This window comes from Phocoena sinus, chromosome 12 (genome assembly GCF_008692025.1).
Source record: "Phocoena sinus isolate mPhoSin1 chromosome 12, mPhoSin1.pri, whole genome shotgun sequence".
Taxonomy (NCBI): domain Eukaryota; kingdom Metazoa; phylum Chordata; class Mammalia; order Artiodactyla; family Phocoenidae; genus Phocoena; species Phocoena sinus.
Genome location: NC_045774.1, coordinates 5985141 through 6010818, shown reverse-complemented (window position 1 = coordinate 6010818; position 25678 = coordinate 5985141). Strand labels below are relative to the sequence as shown.

The 25678-nt window shown below is 37.0% G+C and overlaps 1 protein-coding gene across 2 annotated transcripts in view; it reads right to left on the bottom strand.

Annotated features, from left to right (window-relative positions):
- The window catches only part of PRKN (parkin RBR E3 ubiquitin protein ligase), a 1284475-nt gene that overhangs the window by 1014851 nt on the left and 243946 nt on the right, over positions 1-25678 (bottom strand). For both annotated transcript variants that reach the window (XM_032651607.1, XM_032651608.1), the window contains exon 2: positions 23061-23224. In XM_032651607.1, the coding sequence (XP_032507498.1) occupies positions 23061-23224 (164 nt within the window). The remainder of the gene's footprint in view (positions 1-23060; positions 23225-25678) is intronic.

Sequence of the window (25678 nt, the reverse complement as noted above, 5' to 3'; positions counted from 1 at the left end):
AGATCACATCTAAGTTCCCGATTGTTATGTGCAAGGCCCCTCAGCCTTTGGCCCAGTCCATCCTCCTAGTGATACTGCCTTCTGCATTCTTACTTCTACCCTGTGTTCAGTCACAGCAAATGACTGAATTTCTAAACTGTTCAGACCTTAGTGTCGTTTTCATATTTTATTATCTCTGCATAAAATGTCTTTATCCCTTTTTCATACAGGAAACTTGTGTTTATCTAAATCTCAGCTTCTGATTCTCCTCAGCTTAGACACCATTCCTGGCTCCTCCTGGCAAAACAGACGGCTCCCTCCTTGGGGCAGCATTTTAAAGACAGTGATCATGATGCCGATGATGTAACTGCAATCCCAGCAACTGACTGTAAGCAGAGCTTGCAATGTGCCAGGCACGCTTACATATCCTTCACATATATTAATGCACCTCATACTTGTAACAACCCTCTGGGGTAGGAATACTATTTTTCTCATTTAAGGGAAAGAAATTGAGGCATAGAAAGGTTAACTAATATGGTAAAGTTCACAAAGCTAGTGAAGAACAGAACCTGCATTCAAACCCAGATGGGCTACCTCTGTAAGTTGTACACATATTCGTCCAGCCAGGTTGAAAGGCTGTTGGAAGGAAGGTCCATGTCTTACTCATGACACTTAATGGGGTCTCAATAAAATAATGTTAAGTAAATGTTTAAAAAAATCAGTTGCACAAATATACAATGTGAGAACTGGCTAAAATATAGAACTTGTAAAGAAGAGCTAGAGGTTTGAATCGACTATGCAACTATTAATGTACAAGCCGTATCATTGATCCTAGAATAAGATATTGGGCCACATTCATAGGCACATCATACTAGGGGGCAGGTAGTTGCTCCCGCATTGTCAGGCCAGCTCCAGGGTCTAGCGCTCTCTTCACTCTTAAAAATGACCAAATGGAGTTTGTCTAAAGACGTAAGTAAAATATACAGATGCTAAGACAGGGGAAGAAAGGTTTAAGGGCATATCAATTGTCTTCAAACATCTGAAAAGGTTTTTCGAACAAAGGTTTCTTACAGTTTAAAAGGGGAGAACAAATCCAAAGGTGGAAGCACAAAGGGAGGAGATAAAGAATCCGGGAGTTGTGCTGAACCAGCACAGGCCTATTCCTAAGAAGGGGCTGTGAGCATCTTTTTCCAACTCTACATTCAGTGTTATCACGTCAGGACCTTGGCAAAAAACCAGGGTGGGAGGATTTTTAACACAGAACCACCAGAGCTACAGCCAGGCCTTTTTATTATGGTGAGACAGTTTGCCAGCAAACAGCTGTACTTAACCCAATTAGAGCTGCTGAAAGAACCTAGGAGGTTACCTTGTGGAGGATGGATGGTGATTAAGAATGCTGTAGAGGGCAAGAGGTGGAACTTGTAGGCAGAATATATATCATGGATGCACAAATTTAATGAGAAGCCAGAATGTAAAATATAAACAATTGTCAACCCTTCGTGTTATTTTTAATTTATTTTCTATTATCTATAAAAACACTATTTGTAGATAAAACACATTCATTCGAAGATGGGAGAACTTTAAGTTTCAGACCCTATCAATCGCCTGTGTCAAAAACTAGATAAAATAAAAACAAAATAATACAAAAAAATTTCTAAAAATCCAATATTTCTGAATAGGAGGAGGTGGTCCACTGCAACATTCTTCCCCCTGAGGCAAGAATACCAAGTAAAAAGCAAACCCTAAAAGGCTACTAAAAAGTTTATTGTATTTTTCAAATCCTTACAAAATCTATGTTTTCTATCAAATCAAGCCTTAAAAGTAATTCGTAAATTTATTGCTATTTTCAAAAAGTAATATCCCTTGATATTTGTCTTCTATATGTTCAAATTCTTTTTATAAACTTTCAATGACACATTTTTAATAAACTGAAATCAATCATAGGAAGAATTTCTACTTCATCATAATTAGTCTTCTAGTGGCTCATATACCTATTTACAGGAAAATGGAACAAATTATGTTTTAAATTGTTTACTATCAGTGAACTGGATTGAATAACTGACATATGATTATAGGTATGTATATACATATATAATACATATTTTTAAATAATGCTATGGAGTTAAAAGACAGAAATGAACTCAACAATTATATATAATATGCAATATAAGCAATATATGAAGATTGACCTATAAGAAATCAATCTTTTCCTTTTAAAGCACTCAAAACAGATAAAAAATATACTAATTTAATCTAGCTTTAAATGGACTACAAAATGATAGGTTATGTAAATTTAGTGTTTCCATTCTGCTTATAAATTAAAAGACAACAGATGACTCATTTAAGTAAGTCAAACAATGTATTTTCTCTTCAGAATGCCTCCTGATCCTCTTCCCCTCTGGTTTATATTCAAGTGGCTCACAAACTGTTAGGAGCAACCTCAAATCCTTGTGCACCCCTTGTTTAACAGATTTTGAACAGTAAATACACTTGAAAAATTGTTCCCAAAATAAAATAGTTCAGATATATCCAACACATTAAAAAAAAAAGGTAAACTCCACTAGAACAAGATATGTTCCTTTCTTAAAGTTACAATTTATCATTAAGACTTAAATCCATGGAGCTCCCACAAATAATACATATGATGCCATTCTGAGGTTAGCCTGAGTATAGAATAGGAATTTGGAATTGGGTAAATGTGTTCCTTTCTGGAGTGTTTTGAGACAAAATAATTTTCAGGATGAATCCACTGTATATCAGAAAAGATATTTTCTCTTTGTGAACTATTCATCAAAGTAAATTAATAAGTTTAAAATTTGCTTATGTGTCTGTCCTTTTGAGATGTAATTTCATTTAATGCTCAAAACAACCCTATAAAAATACAGGCACTGTTACTATCTCCATTTTATAGATGAGAAAAATAGACTTGAGACTTTAAATGACTTGCCCATCCTAGAGAGTCTGCCTTTAGAATGATTCATACCCACTTCATTATAACCATGTATCAGAAAGTTGAGCAGAATTCTAACTAAATGATTCTGCTTAGTGTATGACAGTCTTGAAGTTTTAACTCCTCTGTTAATGGAAAAGGAGTGTATGTTGGAGATGACATCATAAAACTCCCCTGGATTAAAAAATATATATAAAAGGTATTTAGGCTTAAAAGGAACGAAATTGGGTCATTTGTAGAGATGTGGATGGACCTAGAGAGTGTCATACAGAGTGAAGTAAGTCAGAAAGAGAAAAACAAATATGGTACATTAACACATATATGGGGAATCTAGAAAAATGGTATAGATGATCTTATTTGCCAAGCAGAAGAAATAGAGACAGAGACATAGAGAACAAATGTATGGATACCAAGGGGGAAAGGGGTGGGGTGGGAGAAATTAGGAGATTGGGATTGACACATATACACTATTGATATTATGTATAAAATAGACAACGGATGGGAACATACCATATACGATAGGGAACTCTACTTAATGCACTGTGGTGTTCTAAATGGGAGGGAAACACAAAAGGGAGGGGATATATGTATATGTATGGCCGATTCATTTTGCTGGGCAGTAGAAGCTAACACAACACTGTAAAGCAACTATACTCCAAAAAAAACACACAGCATGTATCGTAATGTTGCTCAAAATGAAAAGAACTGACTGGGAGGCAAAACAGGTAAACTGAGGAAACAGGTGTTATCTACTTTTACAGGTTCTGAAATTCTTAGTGTCCAAGTGTTAAGCAACACTAGAAATATCTTAGGTAAGTTTTTGTTTTTATTTTCTCTCCTTTCAGAACAATGTTTGATGAATTATGCATAAATGGCATGCAAACGCACAGATTCAATTTCACTTTGAAATACTTAAGGATATAAAAACGAACAGAAAATATCCTTGGAAAAACCTGTACTGAATTTTCAAAAGCCCACACCTTTGAAACAAAGTTTGTGATGTACTCCAAAACATAAACATCAGTGGGTTCTCATATTCCTCACTTCTCCCTCTAATCTCAGAATATTTCCAACGATTTAAAAAGCAGAGCTCTACACCATGATTAGTCTACATATTAAATCATATAGGAGTGGAGACTCTGAATCCAAATAGACCAACCCCAAGTACAGAAGAAAAAACATTTAATGACAAAATAAAATCCAATAACAGAATAAAACCATCAAAGAAATGTAGTTTACACAAATTCACTCGCAAAATTTATAACTTTCTTCCCAAAGAACTGCATTGCCTAAATGAATGTGTGCTTGTCAGTGTGAAAGTACATATGCAAAAAAGGCTAAAACAAATAATTTTTAAATCTGCAAGTAATTATGACTAGAGCACTCTACTGACACTAATTTTATAAATCATGAGCTTGCATCACAGATCAAGAATACTTGAGAAAAAAAAAAAAAAAGAATACTTGAGGTTTTGCTTCCACTGAGTCTCTATGTCCTCTGTTTTAACACATCCAAAAAAATGATCTCTTACCACATCCTTCAGTGCCTTAGAAGGGTTAGTGCGGCAACCCTGAACAATCCAATGTTAATTTAATTTAAGTAAACTTCTGCTGATAAATGGTTTCCCAGAATTGTATTCCTAACAAGATTAAATTTAACAGTTGAAGAAAAAAAGGAAAACTCTACCTGTCCTATTTAATTTTGTTTTCTCTGTCTTATGAGCATCACCGAAGTTACAACTAAAATAAACTATTTTTTACACATTTAACTTTATCTCTCATTTAATTCATATCTAAAAAATAAAAGATAGCAGAGTGAAGATTTATTATTAATCTATTCATTAACTTAAGCTGTGATTCAAGCACATTTATAAACAAAAAATGAAGGAGAATACATATTCTCATACTGATCAGTCATAAGTGAGTTTGGTATATAAGATTTTTTTTGAGTTTCACCTGCTCCTCCAAGGAAGCAGCTCTCCAAGAAGTGAGAGACATGGGAGTCTGCATGGGCAGAACCCAGAACATGCAGATCCAACAGTGCCTGGTTCAGGTTCCTCTCCGTAAGAACGGCAGCTTCCACAGCGTCCTAGGTTTTAGCCCACTCATCTTGAGAAGGCTTCCATGCATTCTGGAAAAGGGTGCTGCGGCAGCACTGGCTTGACATTTTGAAGAGATGCTGGGGGCCGTCACACTTCTCCTCGGCCAATTGGCAAAAAAAGTGGCCCACACCGTCCAGAGTCACATTGTTGCTGGTGAAATAGAAGCCCAGAGAGAGCCGTGTGGCTGACAGGGTCTTGGTTTTCCGGCTGGGTGTCAGGCCTGTGCCTCTGAGGTGGGAGGGCCGAGTTCAGGACATTGGTCTACCAGAGACCTTCCAGCTCCACATAATATCAAAGGGTGGAAGCTCTCCCAGAGCTCTCCATCTCAATGCTAAGACCCAGCTCCTCTCAACGATCAGCAGGCACAGTGCAGGACACCCTAGGCCAAACAACTAGCAAGACAAGAACACAAGCCCACCAATTAACAGAGAGGCTGCCTAAAATCATAATAAGGTCACAGACACCCCAAAACACACCACCAGACACGGTCTTGCCCACCAGAAAGACAACATCCAGCCTCATCCACCAGAACACAGCCAGTAATCCCCTCCACCAGGAAGCTTACACAAACAACTGAACAACCCTTAGTCACTGAGGGCAGACAACAAAAACACTGGGAACTACGAATCTGAAGCCTGAGAGAAGAAGACCCCAAACACAGTAAGTTAAGCAAAATGAGAAGACACAGAAAAAAACAGCAGATGAAGGAGCAAGGTAAAAACCTACGAGACCAAAAAATGAAGAGGAAATAGGCAGTCAACCTGAAAAACAATTCAGAGTAATGAGAATAAAAATGATCCAAAATCTTGGAAACAGAATGGAGAAAATACAAGAAACGTTTAAGAAGGACCTAGAAGAACTAAAGAGCAAACAAACAATGATGAACAACACAATAAATGAAATTAAAAATACTCTAGAATGAATAAATAGCAGAATAAATGAGGCAGAAGAACGGATAAAACAATTAAGAAAATGGCAATAGGCACATACATATTGATAACTACCTTAATTGTAAATGGATTAAATGCTCCAACCAAAAGACACATTGGCTGAAGATAAAATAGTGGAAATAACTACTGCAGAGCAGAATAAAGAAAAAAGAATGAAAATAATTGAGGACAGTCTCAGAGACCTCTGAGACAACATTAAATGCACCAACATTCGAATTATAGGGGTCCCAAAAGAGGAAGAGAAAAAGAAAGGGACTGAGAAAATAGTTCATGAGATAATAGTTGAAAACTTCCCTAATATCAGCTATGAAATAGTCAAGTCCAGGAAGCACAGAGAGTCCCATACAGGATAAATCCAAGGAGAAACAAACCAAGACACATAATAATCAAGCTATTAAGGTAAATACAAAGAAAAATTTTTAAAAGCAGCAAGGGATGGTGGTGGGATGAACTGGAAGATTGGGATTCACATGTATACACTGGTGTGTATAAAATGGATGACTAATAAGAAAAAAATAAACAGATTTAAAAAAACCCCAAAAAACAGCAAGGGAAAAGCAACAAATAACATACAAGGAAATCGCCATAAGGTTAACAGCTGATCTTTCAGCAGAAACTCTGAAAGCTTGAAGGGAGTGACAGGACATATTTAAAGTGATGAAAGGGAAAAACCTACAACCAAGATTACTCTACCCAGCAAGGATCTCATTCAGATTTGACAGAGAAATTAAAAAATTTACAGACAAGCAAAAGCTAAGACAATTCAGCACCACCGAAACAGCTTTACAACAAATGCTAAAGGAACTTCTCTAGGCAGGAAACATAAGACAAGGAAAAGAACTAAAATAACAAACACAGATCAATTAAGAAAATGGCAATAGGAACATACATATCGATAACTACCTTAATTGTAAATGGATTAAATGCTCCAACCAAAAGACACACTGGCTGAATGGATACGAAAACAAGATCCATATATATGCTATCTACAAGAGACCCACTTCAGACGTAGGGACACATACAGACTGAAAGTGAGGGGATGGAAGAATATATTCCATGCAAATGGAAATCAAAAGAAAGCTGGAGTAGCAATTCTCATATCAGACAAAATAGACTTTAAAATAAAGACTATTACAAGAGACAAGAATAACACTACATAATGATCAAGGGATCAATCGGAGAAAAAGATATAACAATTGTAAATATTTCAGCACCCAACAGAGGAGCACCTCAATACATAAGGCAAATGCTAACAGCAATAAAAGGGGAAATCGACAGTAAAACAAGCACAGTAGGGGACTTCAACACCCTACTTTCAGCAATGGACAGATCAGCCAAAATGAAAATAAGGAAACACAAGCTTTAAATGATACATTAAACAAGATGGACATAATTGATATTTATAGTACATTCCATCCAAAAACAACAGAATACACTTTCTTCTCAAGTGCTCATGGAACATGCTCCAGGATAGACCATATCTCAGGTCACAAATCAAGCCTTGGTAAATTTAAGAAAATTGAAATCATATCAAGTATCTTTTCCGACCACAATACTATGAGACTAGATATCAATTACAGGAAAAAAATCTGTAAAAAAATACAAACACATGGAGGCTAAACAATACACTACTAAATAACCAAGAGATCACTCAAGAAATCAAAGTGGAAATCAAAGAATACCTAGAAACAAATGACAATGAAAACACGACAACCCAAAACCTATGGGATGCAGCAAAAGCAGTTCTAAGAGGGAAGTTTACAGCAATACAATCCTACCTCAAGAAATAAGACTCATCTCAATAAACAACCTAACCTTACACCTAAAGAAATTAGAGAAAGAACAAAAAAAAAAAACCCAGAGTTAGCAGGAGGAAAGAAATCATGAAGTTCAGATCAGAACTAAATGAAAAAGAAATGAAGAAAACAATAGCAAAAATCAATAAAACTAAAAGCTGGTTCTTTCAGACGATAAAGGAAATTGATAAACCATTAAGCAGACTCATCAAGAAAAAAGGGAGAAGATTCAAATCAATAGAGTTAGAAATGAAAAAGGAGAAGTAACAGCTGACACTGCAGAAATACAAAGGATCGTGAGAGATTACTACAAACAACTATATGCCAATAAAATGGACAGCCTGGAAGAAATGGACAAATTCTTAGAAAAGCACAACCTTTCAAGACTGAACCAGAAGAAACAGAAAATATAAACAGACCAATCACAAGCACTGAAATTGAGACTGTGATTAAAAATCTTCCAACAAACAAAAGCCCAGGACCACATGGCTTCACAGGTGAATTCTATCAAACATTTAGAGAAGAGCTAACACCTATCCTTCTCAAACTCTTCCAAAATATAGCAGAAGGAAGAACACTCCTAAACTTATTCTACGAGGTCACTGTCACCCTGATACCAAAACCAGAAAAGACGTCACAAAGAAAAAAAACTACAGGCCATTATCACTGATGAACATAGATGCAAAAATCCTCAACAAAATACTAGCAAACAGAATCCAACAGCACATTAAAAGGATCATACACCATGATCAAGTGGGGTTTATCCCAGGAAGGCAAGGATTCTTCGATATACAGAAATCAAATAATGTGATATACCATATTAAAAAATTGAAGGAGGAAAACCATATGATCATCTCAACAGATGCAGAAAAAGCTTTTGACAAAATTCAACACCCATTCTTGATAAAAATCCTCCAGAAAGTAGGCATAGAGGGAACTTACCTTAACATAATAAAGGTCATATATGACAAACTGACAGCCAATATCGTTCTCAATGGTGAAAAACTGAAACCATTTCTGCTCAGATCAGGAACAAAAGAAGGTTGTCCACCGTCACCACTATTATTCAACATAGTTTTGGAAGTTTTAGCCACAGCAATCAGAGAAGAAAAAGAAATAAAAGGAATCCAAGTCAGAAAAATAAGAAGTAAAGATGTCACTGTTTGCAGATGACATGATACTATACATAGAGAATCCTAAAGACTCTACCAGAAAACTACTAGAGCTAATCAATGAATTTCATAAAGTAGCAGGATAAAAAATTAATGCACAGAAATCTCTTGCATTCCTATACACTGATGATGAAAAATCTGAAAGAGAAATTAAGGAAACACTCCCATTTACCACTGCAACAAAAAGAATAAAATATGTAGGAACAAACCTAAGGAGACAAATACCTGTATGCAGAAAACTATAAGACACTGATGAAAGAAATTAAAGATGATACAAACAGATGGAGACATAAACCATGTTCCTGGAATGGAAGAATAAACATTGTGAAAATGACTCCACTACCCAAAGCAATCTACAGATTCAATGCAATCCCTATCAAACTATCACTGGCATTTTTCACAGAACTAGAACAAAAAAATTCACAATTTGTATGTCAACAGAAATGACCCAGAATAGCCAAAGCAATCTTCAGAAAGAAAAATGGAACTGGAGGAATCAGGCTCCCTGACTTCAGACTATTCTACAAAGCTACAGTAATCAAGACAGTATGCTACTGGCACAAAAACAGAAATATAGATCAATGGAACATGATAGAGAGCCCATAGATAAACCCATGCACATATGGTCACCTTATTTTTGATAAAGAAGGCAAGAACACACAACGGAGAAAACACAGCATCTTCAGTAAGCGGTGCTGGGAAAACTGCAGAGCTACATGTAAAAGAATGAAATTAGAACACTTCCTCACACCATACACAAAAATAAACTCAAAATGCATTAAAGACCTAAATGTAAGGCCAGACACTATAAAAGTCTTAGAGGAAAATATAGGCAGAACACTCTATGACATAAAGCACAGCAAGATCCTTTTTGATACACCTCCTAGAGAAATGGAAATAAAAACAAAAAACAAATAAACGGGACCTAAAGAAACTTAAAAGCTTTTGCACAGCTAAGGAAACCATAAACAAGACCAAAAGACAGCCCTCAAAATGGGAGAAAATATTTGCAAATGAAGCACCTGATAAAGGACTAATCTCCAAAATTTACAAGCAGCTCATGCAGCTCAATAACAAAAAAACAAACAACCCAATCCAAAGATGGGTAGAAGCTCTAAATAGACATTTCTCCAAAGAAGATATACAGATTGACAACAAACACATGAAAGAATGCTCAATATCACTAATCATTAGAGAAATACAAATGAAAACTACAATGAGGTATCACCTCATACCAGGCAGCATGGCCATCATCAAAAAATCTACAAACAATAAATGCTGGAGAGGGTGTGGAGAAAAGGGAAACCTCTTGCACTGCTGGTGGGACTGTAAATTGATACAACCACTATGGAGAACAGTATGGAGGTTCCTTAAAAAACTAAAACTAGAACTACCATACGACCCAGCAATCCCACTACTGGGCATATACCCTGAGAAAATCATAATTCAAAAAGAGTTATGTACCACAGTATTCACTGCAACTCTATTTACAATACCAGGACATGGAAGCAACCTAAGTGTCCATCGACAGATGAATGGATAAAGAAGATGTGGCACATAAATACAATGGAATATTACTCAGCCATAAAAAGAAATGAAATTGAGTTATTTGTAGTGAGATGGATGGACCTAGAGTCTGTCATATAGAGTGAAGTAAGTCAGAAAGAGAAAAACAAATACCATATGCTAACACATATATATGGAATCTCAAGGAAAAAAATGGTTATGAAGAACCTAAGGGCAGGACAGGAATAAAGACGCAGATGTGGAGAATGGATTCGAGGACACGGTGAGGGGGAAGGGTAAGCTGGGACGAAGGGAGAGAGGTGCATGGACTTATATATACTACCAAAATAGATAGCTAGTGGGAAGCACCGCTTAGCACAGGGAGATCAGCTTGGTGCTTTGTGACCACCTAGAGTGGTGGGATAGGGAGGGTGGGAGGGAGACACAAGAGAGAGGAGATATAGGGATATATGTATATGTGTAGCAGATTCACTTTGTTTTAACATAGAGACTAACACACCATTGGAAAGCAATTATACTCCAATAAAGATGTTTAAAATTAATTAATGAATGAATTGATATATAAAATAAAATGAAATAAATTTTTAAAAGCTTATTTTTCCCCCCTTAGGGTACTCAATTTTATTATTTTTTAAAATTTTATTTCATTTATTATTTTTATATAGGAGGTTGTTATTAGTTGTTTATTTTATACATATTAGCGTATATATGTCAATCCCAATCTCCCAATTCATCCCACCCCATCCCCCTGCTTTTCCCTCTTGGTGTCCATGTTTCTTCTCTACATCTGTGTCTCTATTTCTTCCCTGCACACTGGTTCATCTGTACCATTTTTCTAGGTTCCACATATATGTGTTAATATACGATACTTGTTTTTCTCTTTCTGACTTACTTCACTCTGTATGACAGTCTCTAGATCCATCCACGTCTCTACAAATGACCCAATTTCATTCCTTTTTAAGGCTGAGTAATATTCCAATGTATATATGTACCACATCTTCTTTATACATTCATCGGTCGATGGCATTTCACTTGCTTCCATGACCTGGCTATTGTAAATAGTGCTGCAGTGAATATGGGGGTGCATGTGTCTTTTTGAATTATGGTTTTCTCTGGGTATATACCCAGGAGTGGGATTGCTCAGTCATATGGTAATTTCATTTTTAGTTTCTTAAGGATCCTCCATACTGTTCTCCATACTGGCTGCATCAATTTACATTGCCACCAACAGTGCAAGAGGGTTCCCGTTTCTCCACACCCTCTCCAGCATTTGTTGTTTGTAGATTTTCTGATGATGCCCATTCTAACCGGTGTGAGGTGATACCTCATTGTAGTTTTGATTTGCATTTCTCTAATAATTAGTGATGCTGAGCACCTATTCATGTGCCTCTTGGCCATCTGTATGTCTTCTTTGGAGAAATGTCTATTTAGGTCTTCTGCCCATTTTTTAATTGGGTTGTCTTTTTTTTTTTAATATTGAGCTGCATGACTGTTTATATATTTTGGAGATCAATCCTTTGTCTGTTTGTTTGCAAATATTTTCTCCCATTCTGAGGGCTGTCTTTTCATCTTGTTTAGAGTTTGCTTTTAAGTTTCATTAGGTCCCATTGGTTTATTTTTGATTTTATTTCCATTACTCTAGGAGGTGGGTCAACAAAGATCTTGCTGTGATTTATGTCAAAGAATATTCTGCCTATGTTTTCCTCTGAGATTTTTATAGTGTCTAGCCTTACATTTAGGTCTTTAATCCATTTTGTGTTTATTTTTGTGTATGGTGTTAGGGAATGTTCAAACTTCATTCTTTTACATGTAGCTGTCCAGTTTTTCCAGCACTACTTATTGAAGAGACTGTCTTTTCTCCATTGTATATCCTTGCCTCCTCTGTCATAGGTATTTGACCATAGGTGCATGGGTTTATCTCTGGGCTTTCTATCCTGCTCCATTGATCTGTATTTCTGCTTTTGTGCCAGTACCATAGTGTTTTGATTTCTGTAGCTTTGTAGTATAGTCTGAAGTCAGGGAGTTTGATTCCTCCAGCTCCGTTTTTTTACCTCAAGATTGCTTTGGCTATTTGGGGTCTTTTGTGTCTCCATAAAAATTTTAAGATTTTTTATTCTAGTTCTGTGAAAAATGCCATTGGTAGTTTGGTAGGGATTGCATTGAAGCTGTAGATTGCTTTGGGTAGTATAGTCATTTTCACAATGTTGGTTCTTCCAATCCAAGAACATGGTATATCTCTCAATCTGTTTGTGTCATCTTTGATTTCTTTCATCAGTGTCTTATAGTTTTCTGAGTACAGGTCTTTTATGCTCCTTAGGTAAGTTTATTCCTACATTTTTAATTCTTTCTGTTGCAATGGTAAATGGGATTGGTTCCTTAATTTCTCTTTCTGATCTTTTGTTGTTAGTGTATAGAAATGCAAGCAATTTCTGTTCATTAATTTTGTATCCTGCAACTTTACCAAATTCTTGATTAGCTCTAGTAGTTTTCTGGGGGCATCTTTAGGATTATCTATGTATAGTATCATGTCATCTGCAAACAGTGACAGTTTTACTTCTTCTTTTCCAGAGTCTGGTATCTAAGCTTTAAAGAGTGCTTTCATAAAAAAATTTTCATTGTACTATGACAATAATTTCAGGCTTGTTACAATGCCTTGGTAAGACCGAAGAAGAAAAAGGTAGAATTGGGGTGAGGAGCAATCTTTTGGTGTAGAAGCTTTAGGGTGAATGGTATAGAAACATTCTTGTGTCTTGGATTTTTCTGTAAAGGATAATGACTATATTAAATAAAGTCTTAAACAAAGTCAGGTCAACTAGATGATGGAGTTTGAGTCCAAAAACAGAGAAAACAGAACAGAATATTTGAAATGAGGACTTCAGTGACAAGTAACAAAATTTCACAGTGTGGAATCGCTCCTCTTTCATTTGTCAGGTTTCCAGGTGAACGTTTTCTCTAACCATGAGACAGGCTTTGACTTTTATACTCCAATAAAATGTATCCTAGGTTAAGATCTGGGGGATTGGTTTGTTCCAGAGTTTCACTCCCCCACAGATTTTCTACCTTGCAATTTGAGCACAATAAGGGCAATGGAATTGTCTGTGAGACATGAGCCTGTTAAATAAATCCACACACTGTATATCCTCAGCCTCTTATAAGCTAAAAGAATCTTTTTTTTTTTCTTCAAGTCTGCGTTTATTCATGGCAATCCTCAAAGATGTTTCATGAGTCCGCAGGGGCATACAAAAGTCAAGACTACCTTTCAACAGAAAAATAATATTTCTGAGCGTTCTGAATTATGCAAAGAGGTAAGTAATTCAGAGATTCTTTCTGACACATATAAACAGCCAGACACAAACAGACAAAATAAGGGTCTTTCTGAAATGAGCACTTGCTCTGTATAGATTACCATCCGTTGATTCTAGACCCTGACACTTTGCAGTGCTTACCAGCTGCCACAATAACATACCACTTCTTTGGAGGAACTCACGTGTATATCTACATTTTACCTACATGAATGGGGCGAGCAGTCAGTCCCATTAGCAAGTCAACCCTTTGAGGAAAATTCTTGTATTCTTCCTGAAGTGTTTGAGAGTCTTACTTAACACAACTGTACTCTTAGATACAATGAAATCATGGTACGACTGCTCTTAGTATAATGCTGTCTAACCTGGCTTCCTTTTGTCTTACAATCAGAGAAAAACAGAATTTTAAGTAAAACTTATTAGCCATTTATACCGTCATCTGCAGAATTCCTCTTTTATATACAAACAAACAATCATGATGGAACTGCATTCTATGTTCTAACCTAGCCTCTTTTTGTCTTATATTCAAGAGAGAAAGTAAAACGAATTTAAATAAATTTATTTTATAACTGAAACCATTTCATCCCTAAATTCCTTCTATTATATAAATGTATGGTACCAATCAAAGGGGAGCAATATTTACGTGAATGTTTTCTCTAACCATTATAACCACAACAGTTAAATGAGGTGCTCATTTTTGCCTAAAACTATAGTATATCACTCTCAAATCAATTTGGAAAATGTACAATTAGAGTACACAATTGTTATGAACTGTTTATTTTTCTTTATTTGAAATATTTGGTAAAGGCTTTGAAAATAAATACTAATCATGTCTATTCAGACCCATAAGGTGCTAAGGAGGCTGTTTAAGAATTCAAAAAAAAAATGCCTTAATACTTCTATAAGCTTTGTTGACTTGTTGACTCATTATGAACTAATCTTTGTCTCTGTGAATGAGCTAAATTATTTTCTAAACTTCTTATGGTGAAAATCACATTAATAAATACTGTTCCATTAAAATAGATGCAAATAACAAGCTTGTTTATTTTCTATAGGAAGAGAGAGTTTCTATTCCTCTGTAAAAGAGGGTAGAACTTATGTTTTCTCTGTGTTTTTTAAAATTAAACTTTATCTTGAGATGCTTGTTGATGCACATGTTGTTGTCAGAAATAACACAGAGATATCCCAGGAACTCTTTTCCCAGTTTCCCCCATGACAACATCTTACGAAAATATAATAAATCATCACGATCATACTATCAGCATTGGTATAGTCAAGATACAGAACATTCATCACCACAAGGGTCCCTCCTCTTGTCCTTTTTACTGCCACACACTCTTTTCTTCTCCCACACCCTCCTTAACCTCTAGTAACCATTCATCTCTCCTCCATTTCTACAATTTTGTCATGTGAAAAATGTTCTAGTAATGGAATCATTTGGAATGTGACCTTTTGGTATTGGCTTTTCTTCACTCAGCATAATTCTCTTGAGGGACTTCTCTGGTAGTGCAGTGGTTAAGACCCCACAGTCCCAATGCAGGGGGCCCGGGTTTGATCCCTGGTCAGGGAACTAGATACCACATGCATGCCGCAACTAAGAGTTTGCATGCTGCAACTAAGGAACCTGCGTACCACAACTAAGGAGCTGGTGAGCCACAACTGAGAAGCCTGCCTGCTGCAACTAAAACCCTGTGCAACCAAATTAATTAAGTAATTAAATATAAAAAAATGATAATTCTCTTGAGATCCATCCAAAATGTTGTGTGTATCAATAGTTGTTGGGTTTTTTTTATCACTGAGTGTGGTATGGATGGACCACAGTTTGTGCAATCATTCACCTGTTGAAGGACATCAGTATTGTTTTCATTTTTTTGCTAATATGAATGAAGCTGCTATAAACATTCGTGTATTGGTTTTTGTGTCGTATGGTAAATTCAAGTTTAGCTTTTTAAGAAACCATCACATTCTCCTCCAGAGTGGCTGTACAGTTTTATATTCTCACTAGCAATATATCAATGACTCAGTTTCTCCACATCCTCACCAGCATTTAGTGTTGTCACTATTTTATATGTTAATCTTTTACCTATCTTAGTGGTTGCTCTAGTGCTTATACATTCATAAGTTGTCACACTTTGCTGGGGTTGTCATTTTATATGTTCAGGTAGAGTATAGAAACCTACTCCCTTTATGTCTCTTTATCTCTCTGTTTATATTTGTCTCAAATAGTTCCTCTAAATACATTTAGAACCACATAAGACATTGTTATAATTTTTTCTATAATCCTCAAACATAATTTAGAAAACTATAGAGGAGAAGGAAACTCAATTGTATTTAACCATACTTTTGCTTACTGTGTTCTTCCTTCCTGATGTTCCACAGTTCATTCTTCTATCGTTTTCTTTTGTATTAAAGAACTTCCTTCTTTGATTCATTCTTTTAGGGTAGTTTTCCTGGTGACAATTTCTATTAGTATTTCTTCATCCAAAAATATATTAACTTCTCCTTTATTCCTTAAAGGTATTTTTGCTGGGTATAGGTTTCTGGATTAAAAGTTTTTTTTTTTTTTTTTTTTTTCAGCACTTGAAGAATATTGTGCCACTTCCTTTTGACCTTCATAGTTGCTTATGAGAAATCCACTGTCATTCAAATTGTTTTTTCCATTGTGGGTAAATTGTACATTTTCTCTAGCTGCTTTCAAGGCTTTTGCCTTGTATTTAGTTTTCAGAAGTTTAATTATGATGTGTGGATTTCTTTGAATATATCCAATTTTGGATTCTCTCAGCTTCATTAATCTGTAAGTTTATGTCTCTTAAAAAATTTGGCAAGTTTTCAGCCATTATTTCTTTAAGCACTTTTCCCTACCTTCTTTTATCCTCTCCTTTCAGGACCGTGATGACACAATTTTAAGTGTAGTTTTATAGACCCATATGTTTCTGAGGCTCTTTTTTTCTTTCTTTTTTTAGTCTATTTTCTCTCTGTTCAGATTGTGCAATTTGTATTGTTCTATCTTCCAGTTCACTAACATTTTCCTCTGCCTCCTCCATTCTGCTGTTGAGCCCACCCAGTGAGCTTTCTATTTGTTACTATATTCTTCAGTTCTACAGTTTCCATTTGATTCTTCTTTATATCTTCTATTTCTTTCTCAGACTTTTTTTTTATATTTCAAGCATGTTTATAACTGTTCATTGAAGCATTTTATCATGCCTGCTTAAAATATCTGTCAGATAATTCTAACATCTCTGTCATCTTAGTATCAGCAACTATTGATTGTTTTTTTTTCATTCAATTTGAGAGCTTCCTGGTCCTTGGTGGTTTTCTTTTGATATCTGGCCATTTTCTCATTACATTATGAGACTGTGGCTTTTATTTAAACTTTCTATTTTAGCTTTTTATGACACTACTCCAGCTGCAAAAGGGGGGTACCACTTATTACTGCCAGTGGAAACAGAAGTCCAAGTTCTCCACTTGGTATCTGTTGACACCTGACATGAAGTAGGGACTCCTCATTATTGCTGTGTGGTAGTGATTTCTAGCCCCACACACAGTCTCCACTGGCACTGTGGCAGAAGTGGCCTGATAGTGGAACTCTACTCAATACTCTGTAATGGCCTATATGGGAAAAGAATCTAAAAAAGTGTGGATGTATGTGTGTGTATAACTGATTCACTTTGCTGTACACTTGAAACTAACAACATTGTAAATCAACTGTACTCCGATAAAAATTTTAAAAATCTAAAAAATGTACACATGAGTAGAGTTAGGGGTCTGCTGGTATGCTTTTCCCTATCATCTGAATTTTAAAAACTAACATATATTAATTATATAATCAGAAAAATATAGCCTAAGTATATTAAAAGGGAAATAATCATGTTGGAAAAAATTTAAAAGACATTAAGAAAATATCAACTTTCAAAAATTTAGTTAAGCAATACTTACTTATCCTAGAGGAAGTTCAAGGAACATTCAGGGTATTCGTAACACCCTTGTGAAGTTTTTAAAGTTTCAAAACTTAGCAGGTTAATTAGAGATATGAGCAAAACAATATATAATATTTTTTTGAAATAGGTAAATATTCTTAGAGATTTCCAAAACTTGAATTTGTTAGTCATTGGACATAGTTTACTTTATCAGTGAAAGCTGGTTTTCACTACTCTCAAATTTTGAAATGTATATCACTAAAAACATAGCCAATTAAATAATTTGGCTTTTAGGGTCACTCATTTTTCTTTAGTATTTACAACCTAAGCTATTAAAGTCTTAACGTCTCTGGTCTTCCAAGCTCAGATATTGTTATATCACAAAGATTAACAGGGGTAATAAACTGATGTCCTTTAATACTTATTGCAAAATGACCTATTTCATGAAAAGATGGTCTCCAAATGTGTATATACATTTTAAAGATCATAAAATTGAATATTTAATGAAAGGAATTTTTGACCATCCACCTGAATGAATCCTTTTATAAAGCAAACATTTCTATGTAAAACAAACGTATTTTATTTTCTACCTTGTAAGTCTAATTCATTATTACAAAGATAATAAAATAGAATAACTTTCCTCTAACACTAATTAAATATAATGAGGTTTCTCATATCCTGATTGTGATGGTGAATTTTATGTGTCAACTTGACTGGGCCATGGAGTGCCCAGACATTTGGTCAGATATTAGTCTAGGTGTGTCTGTGAGGGTTTGCCCAGATGAGATTATTATTGGAATCAGTAGATTGAGTAAATCAGATACCTCTTTTCCCCCAGATAAGTGGGCCCCATCCAGTCAGTTTAAGCCCTGAACAAAAAGTTTGACCCTCCCATGAGTAAGAGAGAATTCCTCCTGCCCAACAGCCATCTAGCTGGTACACTGGGTTTTTTTGCAGCCTTGGACTTGAGCTAAAGCATCAGCTCTTCCTGGGTCTCAAGCTTACCAGCCTTCAGATTGAAAGGACACCGTCACTTCTTCCAGTTTACAAGCCTTCAGACTCAGACTGAAACTAAGCTTGTTGACTGCAGATCTTGGGACTTGTCAGCCTCCATAATATGTGACCAATTTTTCGTTATCTTTCTATATATCTATTGGTTCTGTTTCTCTGGAGAACTCTGACTAATCACAGGCTAATAACCTATACTGATATTAATAATATTAATAATAATACAACTCATGTGAATACAGTGAATTCTGCTCAAACAAAATCTTACATAAATTCTCAAGTCCCTGTAATTTTAAGTTAGTCTAATTTCAAAGTTCATCAGTTTTAGTATATACAACTACATTAGAACCTTGTTTTCCTTGTATAAATTTGAATAATAAATTGAAAACTATGTAGAGGTGATTTCAGGCATTCTTGATATGCAGTGTGTCAGAAATGAAGGATAGGAGAAAGGGTGACCCATCATTTGAATAGGCCCTGAATACTCTGTTGCAAGAGCTGACAATAACTCTTTACAAAGAAAAAATATCAATTCACTGTGACTCATATGTCAAAGACTAATATTTTATATTGCATACTTGTAAGTATAAGGAAAATGATAATATGCACAGAAACATTGCTTATGAAGTAGGAAAAAATGTATAGCTCTTTCCAATTCGCTTCTAACAAATATAGTGAGTATGTGGCAGATATCTACTTTATAAAAATATATCTTAAAAGCAATAATACCATGATGAAACTTTGCTGAACAGTACAGCAATAGGTGTCTATTTTTACTAAATACTAGAGGAACAGTAAAGTTTTTTTAAGCTTACTAAATTCAAATTGTACTATTCTTAAGTAAAACCTGTATATATAAGGTTCAAACATTTATTTATAAACTCCACAAAGTTCTTTTTAGTTAAAATGTATAAATATTACACACACACACACACACACACACACACACACACACACTTTACTGCCCCAGTAAAATATGCATCCTATTATCATTGCTTTAACTGTTTAAATTATTGCAGATATACTTATCATAATTCATAATGGAAAGTTGTCATGTTATTTAAGGTGATCACTTAGACCCTGAAGTAACTGCCTAATAATAATGATGACAATCATGATAGTGATGATGCTAATAAATGCTCACATTTAGATAGTGTTCACTATATGTTGTACTCTGTTCTAAGAGTTTTACATAAATTAACTTAGTCCTCACAAAATCCCAATGAGATGGCTATTATTATTATTCCCATTTTACAAATAAGCAAACTGAAACACAGAGAGGCCATATTCTCTAAGTATATAAGATACCTTTTAAAAAATTGTTTTGCCTTAATTTGTAATAGTAAAAACTAGATACTCCCTAAATATAATATAAACACTCTTATTACAGAGAATTATCTAGATACTTAGAAATGAAGATTATACAACACATGGAAAATGCCTATGATATAATATTAAGTGAAAGAATTCAGAATATAAAATTGCATTCTCACACTGATGACAACTGTATAAAAGTCAGCCATGCACACAGTCAAGGGCTAGGAAATGTACAACACAGTGCAGGACCTGCTGCTCCTCCAGGAACTCCTTCTGTCTCTCCTTCCCCTCAATGACCAGCTGGGCCGTGCTCATTACATAGTCCCATGATTCATACTGAACCCCTGAAATCTGGCTTTTTCCAACTACAGTCTTGGCCTGGAGCTCTGAAGGTCCCTAATTCACCACCACAGTCACCAAGTCCTTCAACATCCTCCATCTTTTCACAGCACATATATTCTTTTTTTTTTTTTGGTGGTACGCGGGCCTCTCACTGTTGTGGCCTCTCCCGTTGTGGAGCACAGGCTCCGGACGCTCAGGCTCAGCGGCCATGGCTCACGGGCCCAGCCGCTCCGTGGCATGTGGGATCTTCCCGGACCGGGGCACGAACCCGCGTCCCCTGCATCGGCAGGCGGACTCCCAACCACTGCGCCACCGGGGAAGCCTAGCACATATATTCTTTACCAGTAATTTTCTTTTCCAAAGTATCTTCATAAGTGTCAGTGGATGGATGATGCCTCTTTTACTGGCTCTTCCCCTGCTACCTAACACACTTCCTGCGCCGCTGTCCTCTGTACCTTGGCAACTGAATCTGCTCCAGTAACCGCAATGTTTACCTCCATGTAAGTAGTCCTCAAATATAAAGCAAGCCCTAAGCTCTACACCTAAGTTCAGCTGCCTGCCAGCATCTCCCACCGGCATTAACTCTTGTCATGGATGCAACTCCTCATCCTGCCCATGATCAAACTGGATCTCCAGACTCCTATTTCTCTCCAGGGCACCTTATTTTGCTCAAGATCTCCATACATGAAACTTCAATGTCACATCGGTCAAAGCTCTGTAAAATACAGCTCCCAACTCCCTTCTTACCCCATCTTCAGCATCTCCTCTAGGTTCTAAAAGAATAGGAACCTATGCTTGTTCCCAAGGACACCCTATGCTCATTCTCCACGTCCAGAACCCTACTCGAGTTTCAATTCATCCATGAAGTCTTTCTTGGTGACTTTCACTCAGATGTGTTTTCTCCACCTTTAAAATTTCATAATACTTATATTTCAGTTTTCATATGGCAGTTATCATGTTTGACATCCTTATGTTATAGCTATTTGGTTGAGCTACATGAAATTGCTGATAGTTTTAACCTATATGGTTCAACCTAATATTTCTGTTGATTTTAGAGGCCGTAAGTAAACAGCAGTCTCTACAAGAGTAGGGATGAGTTTTGCCTTTCTTTGGGATCCCCTGAGAAGCCCAGAACATTTGAAGTGTTTGTCAAAATAAAGAATCTTAATCAATCTATCTATATATCTATATCTTATCCATATCTATCTATCTATAAAAATCAATTGTCTGTAGCAATTAGTGTAACCTATCAGCTCCAATGGTAGAGGTGAGAAGCTTTAGAACCTGAAACTTCAAAACTTCTGGTAACATAAAATACTTTGGTTCAAGAAGCTGTTTTAAAATAATTTATGAAGGAAACATTCTTGGATTTAGAGTTTGGCAGGTACAGTAAAAAAGCTTTTCAGTTGACTGAAATAAAAAAAAAATCAAAACCCTTTTTAGCACGGGCACTTCCCTTATAAAAACAAATTGCCTAACAGCAAAGCACAGCAGTTTGTGCACAGTGAGCACGTGCCTCCTGCCATCACAGGAGGAGTGCTGGAGAAGGAGGGAGTGATTTACATTTCTATAGCTTCTTTTGTATGCCCAGATTCGAAAGCGTTTCGCAAAGCAGTAAACATCATCACCAAGAAGAGACAGTGACAGGATGTCCATAAAGTAGGGACTCTGAGTAGAGACACAGCAGCGCCCGCACAGCTGTAAACAGAAGCGCAATTCATCTGTGCCGGCTAAGAAAGGGGGAAAGTGTGTCTGCAGGGTTCTTCAGCATCACCTGAACCATCCACAGAAACCAACTCGTTTCTTATACTTTCTCAAAGAATGACTTCAATCCATATTGAGTCCTATTTGCTGGCGTCCTCAACAAATTACAGGTCTCCACTTCTAGGTGACGGCACTGCTCATCAATCGCCTACCCAATTCTCCCCTTCTCCTACAGAAATCACTGTTGTGAATGAAACACCCAGATGAAAAGGATATAGCCCTTTGATGGTATCTGGAGCCGTGCAGTACCCTGAAAGCATTAGGGACAGAAGAGAAAACACACACTGCTCTCTCTCTAATGTTTCAGTGGCCCATTCTAGGGAAAATGTTACTAAAGCTTGGAGAAATTGAATACAAAGGTGGACTTTTGCTGTGCATCAGTCTTCCTTCACCACAGCTTGGGCACTGCGATTCTGATGGGGCAGGGAGCTCTCAATCCTGCTGTGAACGGCCCTGAGCCCTGCACCTCCCCTACTGAGCCCCGGCAGCAGACCTAGGACCATCCTCCAGGGGTCACAATTGGGTTACACATTCCTCACAGCACAGTGACTGAGCAACCTGATTTGGAACAATTTATTTGAATCCTTCTTCATTAAGATTCAAATGGAATAAGTAAGGTAGAAATTGAACAGACAGAGAAATTGTGCCTTGCTTCTCCTGTAGTCAGTAAACATTTATTCACTAAGCCCAGTTTGTGTGCTCTCTCTCTTTTCCCTCTCTCGCTCACAGTTATTCTTCCAATCCTTCGGGCTTGCTGTTTTAATGCATAATTAAGAAGGTCAGAATTAATGAAGCGGTATGGAGTAAAGTTCAAGGAATCCCCAGGCACTATTTATTCTATTAGATCTCAGGCATGAATGTCAGCTTGGCAGCAGAAGCAGCATAAGCAATGGGGTTGGCTGCATCCCAGGAACGATCCACTAAGGGAGACTCACCCGCACTGTCAAGTCATTCCTCAGCTCCTTCCCTGCGAAAATCACACGCAACTGGTCAGCTGGAACCCCCTGTCGCTTAGCAACCACCTCCTTGAGCTGGAAGATGCTGGTGTCAGAATCGACCTCCACTGGGAAACCATGGCTGGAGTTGAACCTGACAAACACTGACCAAGAAAATTGGAGGGGAAGAAAAAAAAAGTAAGCATTACTCAAAGCCCTTAAATGGCGATAGCAATATTTCTAAACTGATTTACCCATCACCCACCCTCTGATTAACAGCATACATTTTCTTTCACTTAGAACATAAAACTTAATGCTATGGAGTAACATCTGGAGAAAAATGGAATTTCCCTGTGGGACTTCCCTTTCGTATATCAGTCAGTGACCCGCAAACAAAATTGCATGCTCCCTTTGACATCCATCCTAGGAAACAGAGGGACTCCAGCAGAACACTTGCTTGATTGGAACTGTAAGATTCCCATGAGTTTATCGAAGAGATTCAGCTCTTACAGCCTGTACAAACTCACACTGCCTCTACAGTGCCCCTGTTAATAAAAAATCAAATGCATTGTGTTAGCACCCATGGTACAGCAATGGAACAAAACTAAGCCACTTTGCAGTGGTTGAGAGTCCGCCTGCCGATGCAGGGGACACGAGTTCGTGCCCTGGTCTGGGAGGATCCCACATGCCACGGAGCGGCTGGGCCCGTGAGCCATGGCCGCTGAGCCTGCGCGTCCGGAGCCTGTGCTCCGCAGCGGGAGAGACCACAACAGTGAGAGGCCCGCGTACCACCAAAAAAAAAAAAAAAAAAAAAAAAAAAAAAAGCCACTTTATAGATCAGAGGGAAGACCCAGCAGAGCCCTAGGCACTGGTGGTCCCAGCCAAAAGGCTTCACTGGGTCTTATGGAAATATATATTTGCCCTTTCTTTTGAAACTAGTGATATACCCTTTCTCTTTTTGGAACCACTGTTCCCCTCAAGGACCAGGCTGGAACCTCACAGTCTTCTTACATGCTTTCTTCTCACTGCCAACTGCCCCGCCACCTCAATGGCTCTCGCATCTGCCCTTTCCTTCCACTCCTTCTGTCACTACGCTCATTCAATCACATCTAGATTCCTGCAACAGCCTCCCAGCAGGAGTCTTAATATACTCTCTTCACTTCCGAAATGTCCTACACTGTTCTGCAAAGTAAACCGTATTAATCTAGAGCCCTCGCTGTGTCGTAGCCCTCAAATCCTTTAAAGGCACAAATCTTTCAAACTAAATGCTCCCAAAAAACATATAACAGAAAACGCCTGCCCCCAGCCCTTGCCTCTGCTCACGTCACACCCTTCCTCACCTCTGCCTTTTGAAAGCCTGTTCACCTCCACGATCCATCTCCAATGTGACCTCCTCCAAGAGGCCTCTCGCTATCAGCCCCCTCAAGACTGACCTCACCTCTTCAGGGCTCCAGTGGCTTTTACTGTGTACGTCTTACAAGACTTGCCATGTTCTCTCATGGAAGCAGTACAGCAGAGGTGACAAATACATCCTCCAAAGTGAGAGGACCTATTCACCAATTCCTGTAGGTCCCTTATCAGCTCAGGAGACTGGGGTAAACACATTAACCTTCACTCTTTAACTCTCAGTTCCCTAATATTCAAAATATAAATAAACCACAGAGGGTGTTCTATAATACATTAAGTAATATTTAGAGTGTTTATATAACTATCAAATAATTACTTTCAAAAATAACGAATATTTGTATATGTCTTTGGTATATATTTTACCTCTTTAAAAGATTATACACTCCTCAAGGTCAAGCACTATAGCTTATTTTCTGCTGTATCTCCTTTATTTAATTTTTTTAATAAATAAATAATTTTTTTATTTTTGGCTGCATTGCTTCTTCATTGCTGCACGTAGCCTTTCTCTAGTTGCAGCGAGCTGGGGCTACTCTTCAATGCGGTGCGCGAGCTTCTCATTACGGTGGCTTTTCTTGTTGCGGAGCACGGGCTCTAGGCACGTGGGCTTTAGTAGTTGTGGCACACAGGCTTAGTTGCTCCGCGGCATGTGGGATCTTCCCGGACCAGGGCTCGAACCCGTGTCTTCTGCATTGGCAGGTGGATTCTTAACCACTGTGCCACCAGGGAAGTCCCCGTATCACGGTGGTAACTAGTAAGTAATTTATCACTTACTAGTTCTAAATTCAAATGTGAGATGGCCCACCAAATAATAATTATAATAAAATAATAATTACAATGCCAATAATATTCAAGCAGTTACTACGTGGTAGAAGTTGCACATTACATATGCTATTTTAAGCTTCCCGAGGATCTGGTAAGGTCAGTATTATTATCCTTATTTAATAGAAAGTAAATGAAGGCCTTGAGAATTGTAATCACTTTTTTAAGGACATCAGCTACTTTGTAATGGAATCACAATTTAAACTCAGTTCAATCTACCTCTAAATCCCATTGCATTTACTATAACATGCTGCCTAAAATCGTCTCAGAAGAAAAGTTCACATTCCTTTTCCTTATGATAAAAAAATTACAAAACACAACAGCAAAAAAGTCTTTATAACATAATTCAGATAGCCTCTATACAGGTTAGCAGTAGAAAATGAGATTAAAAA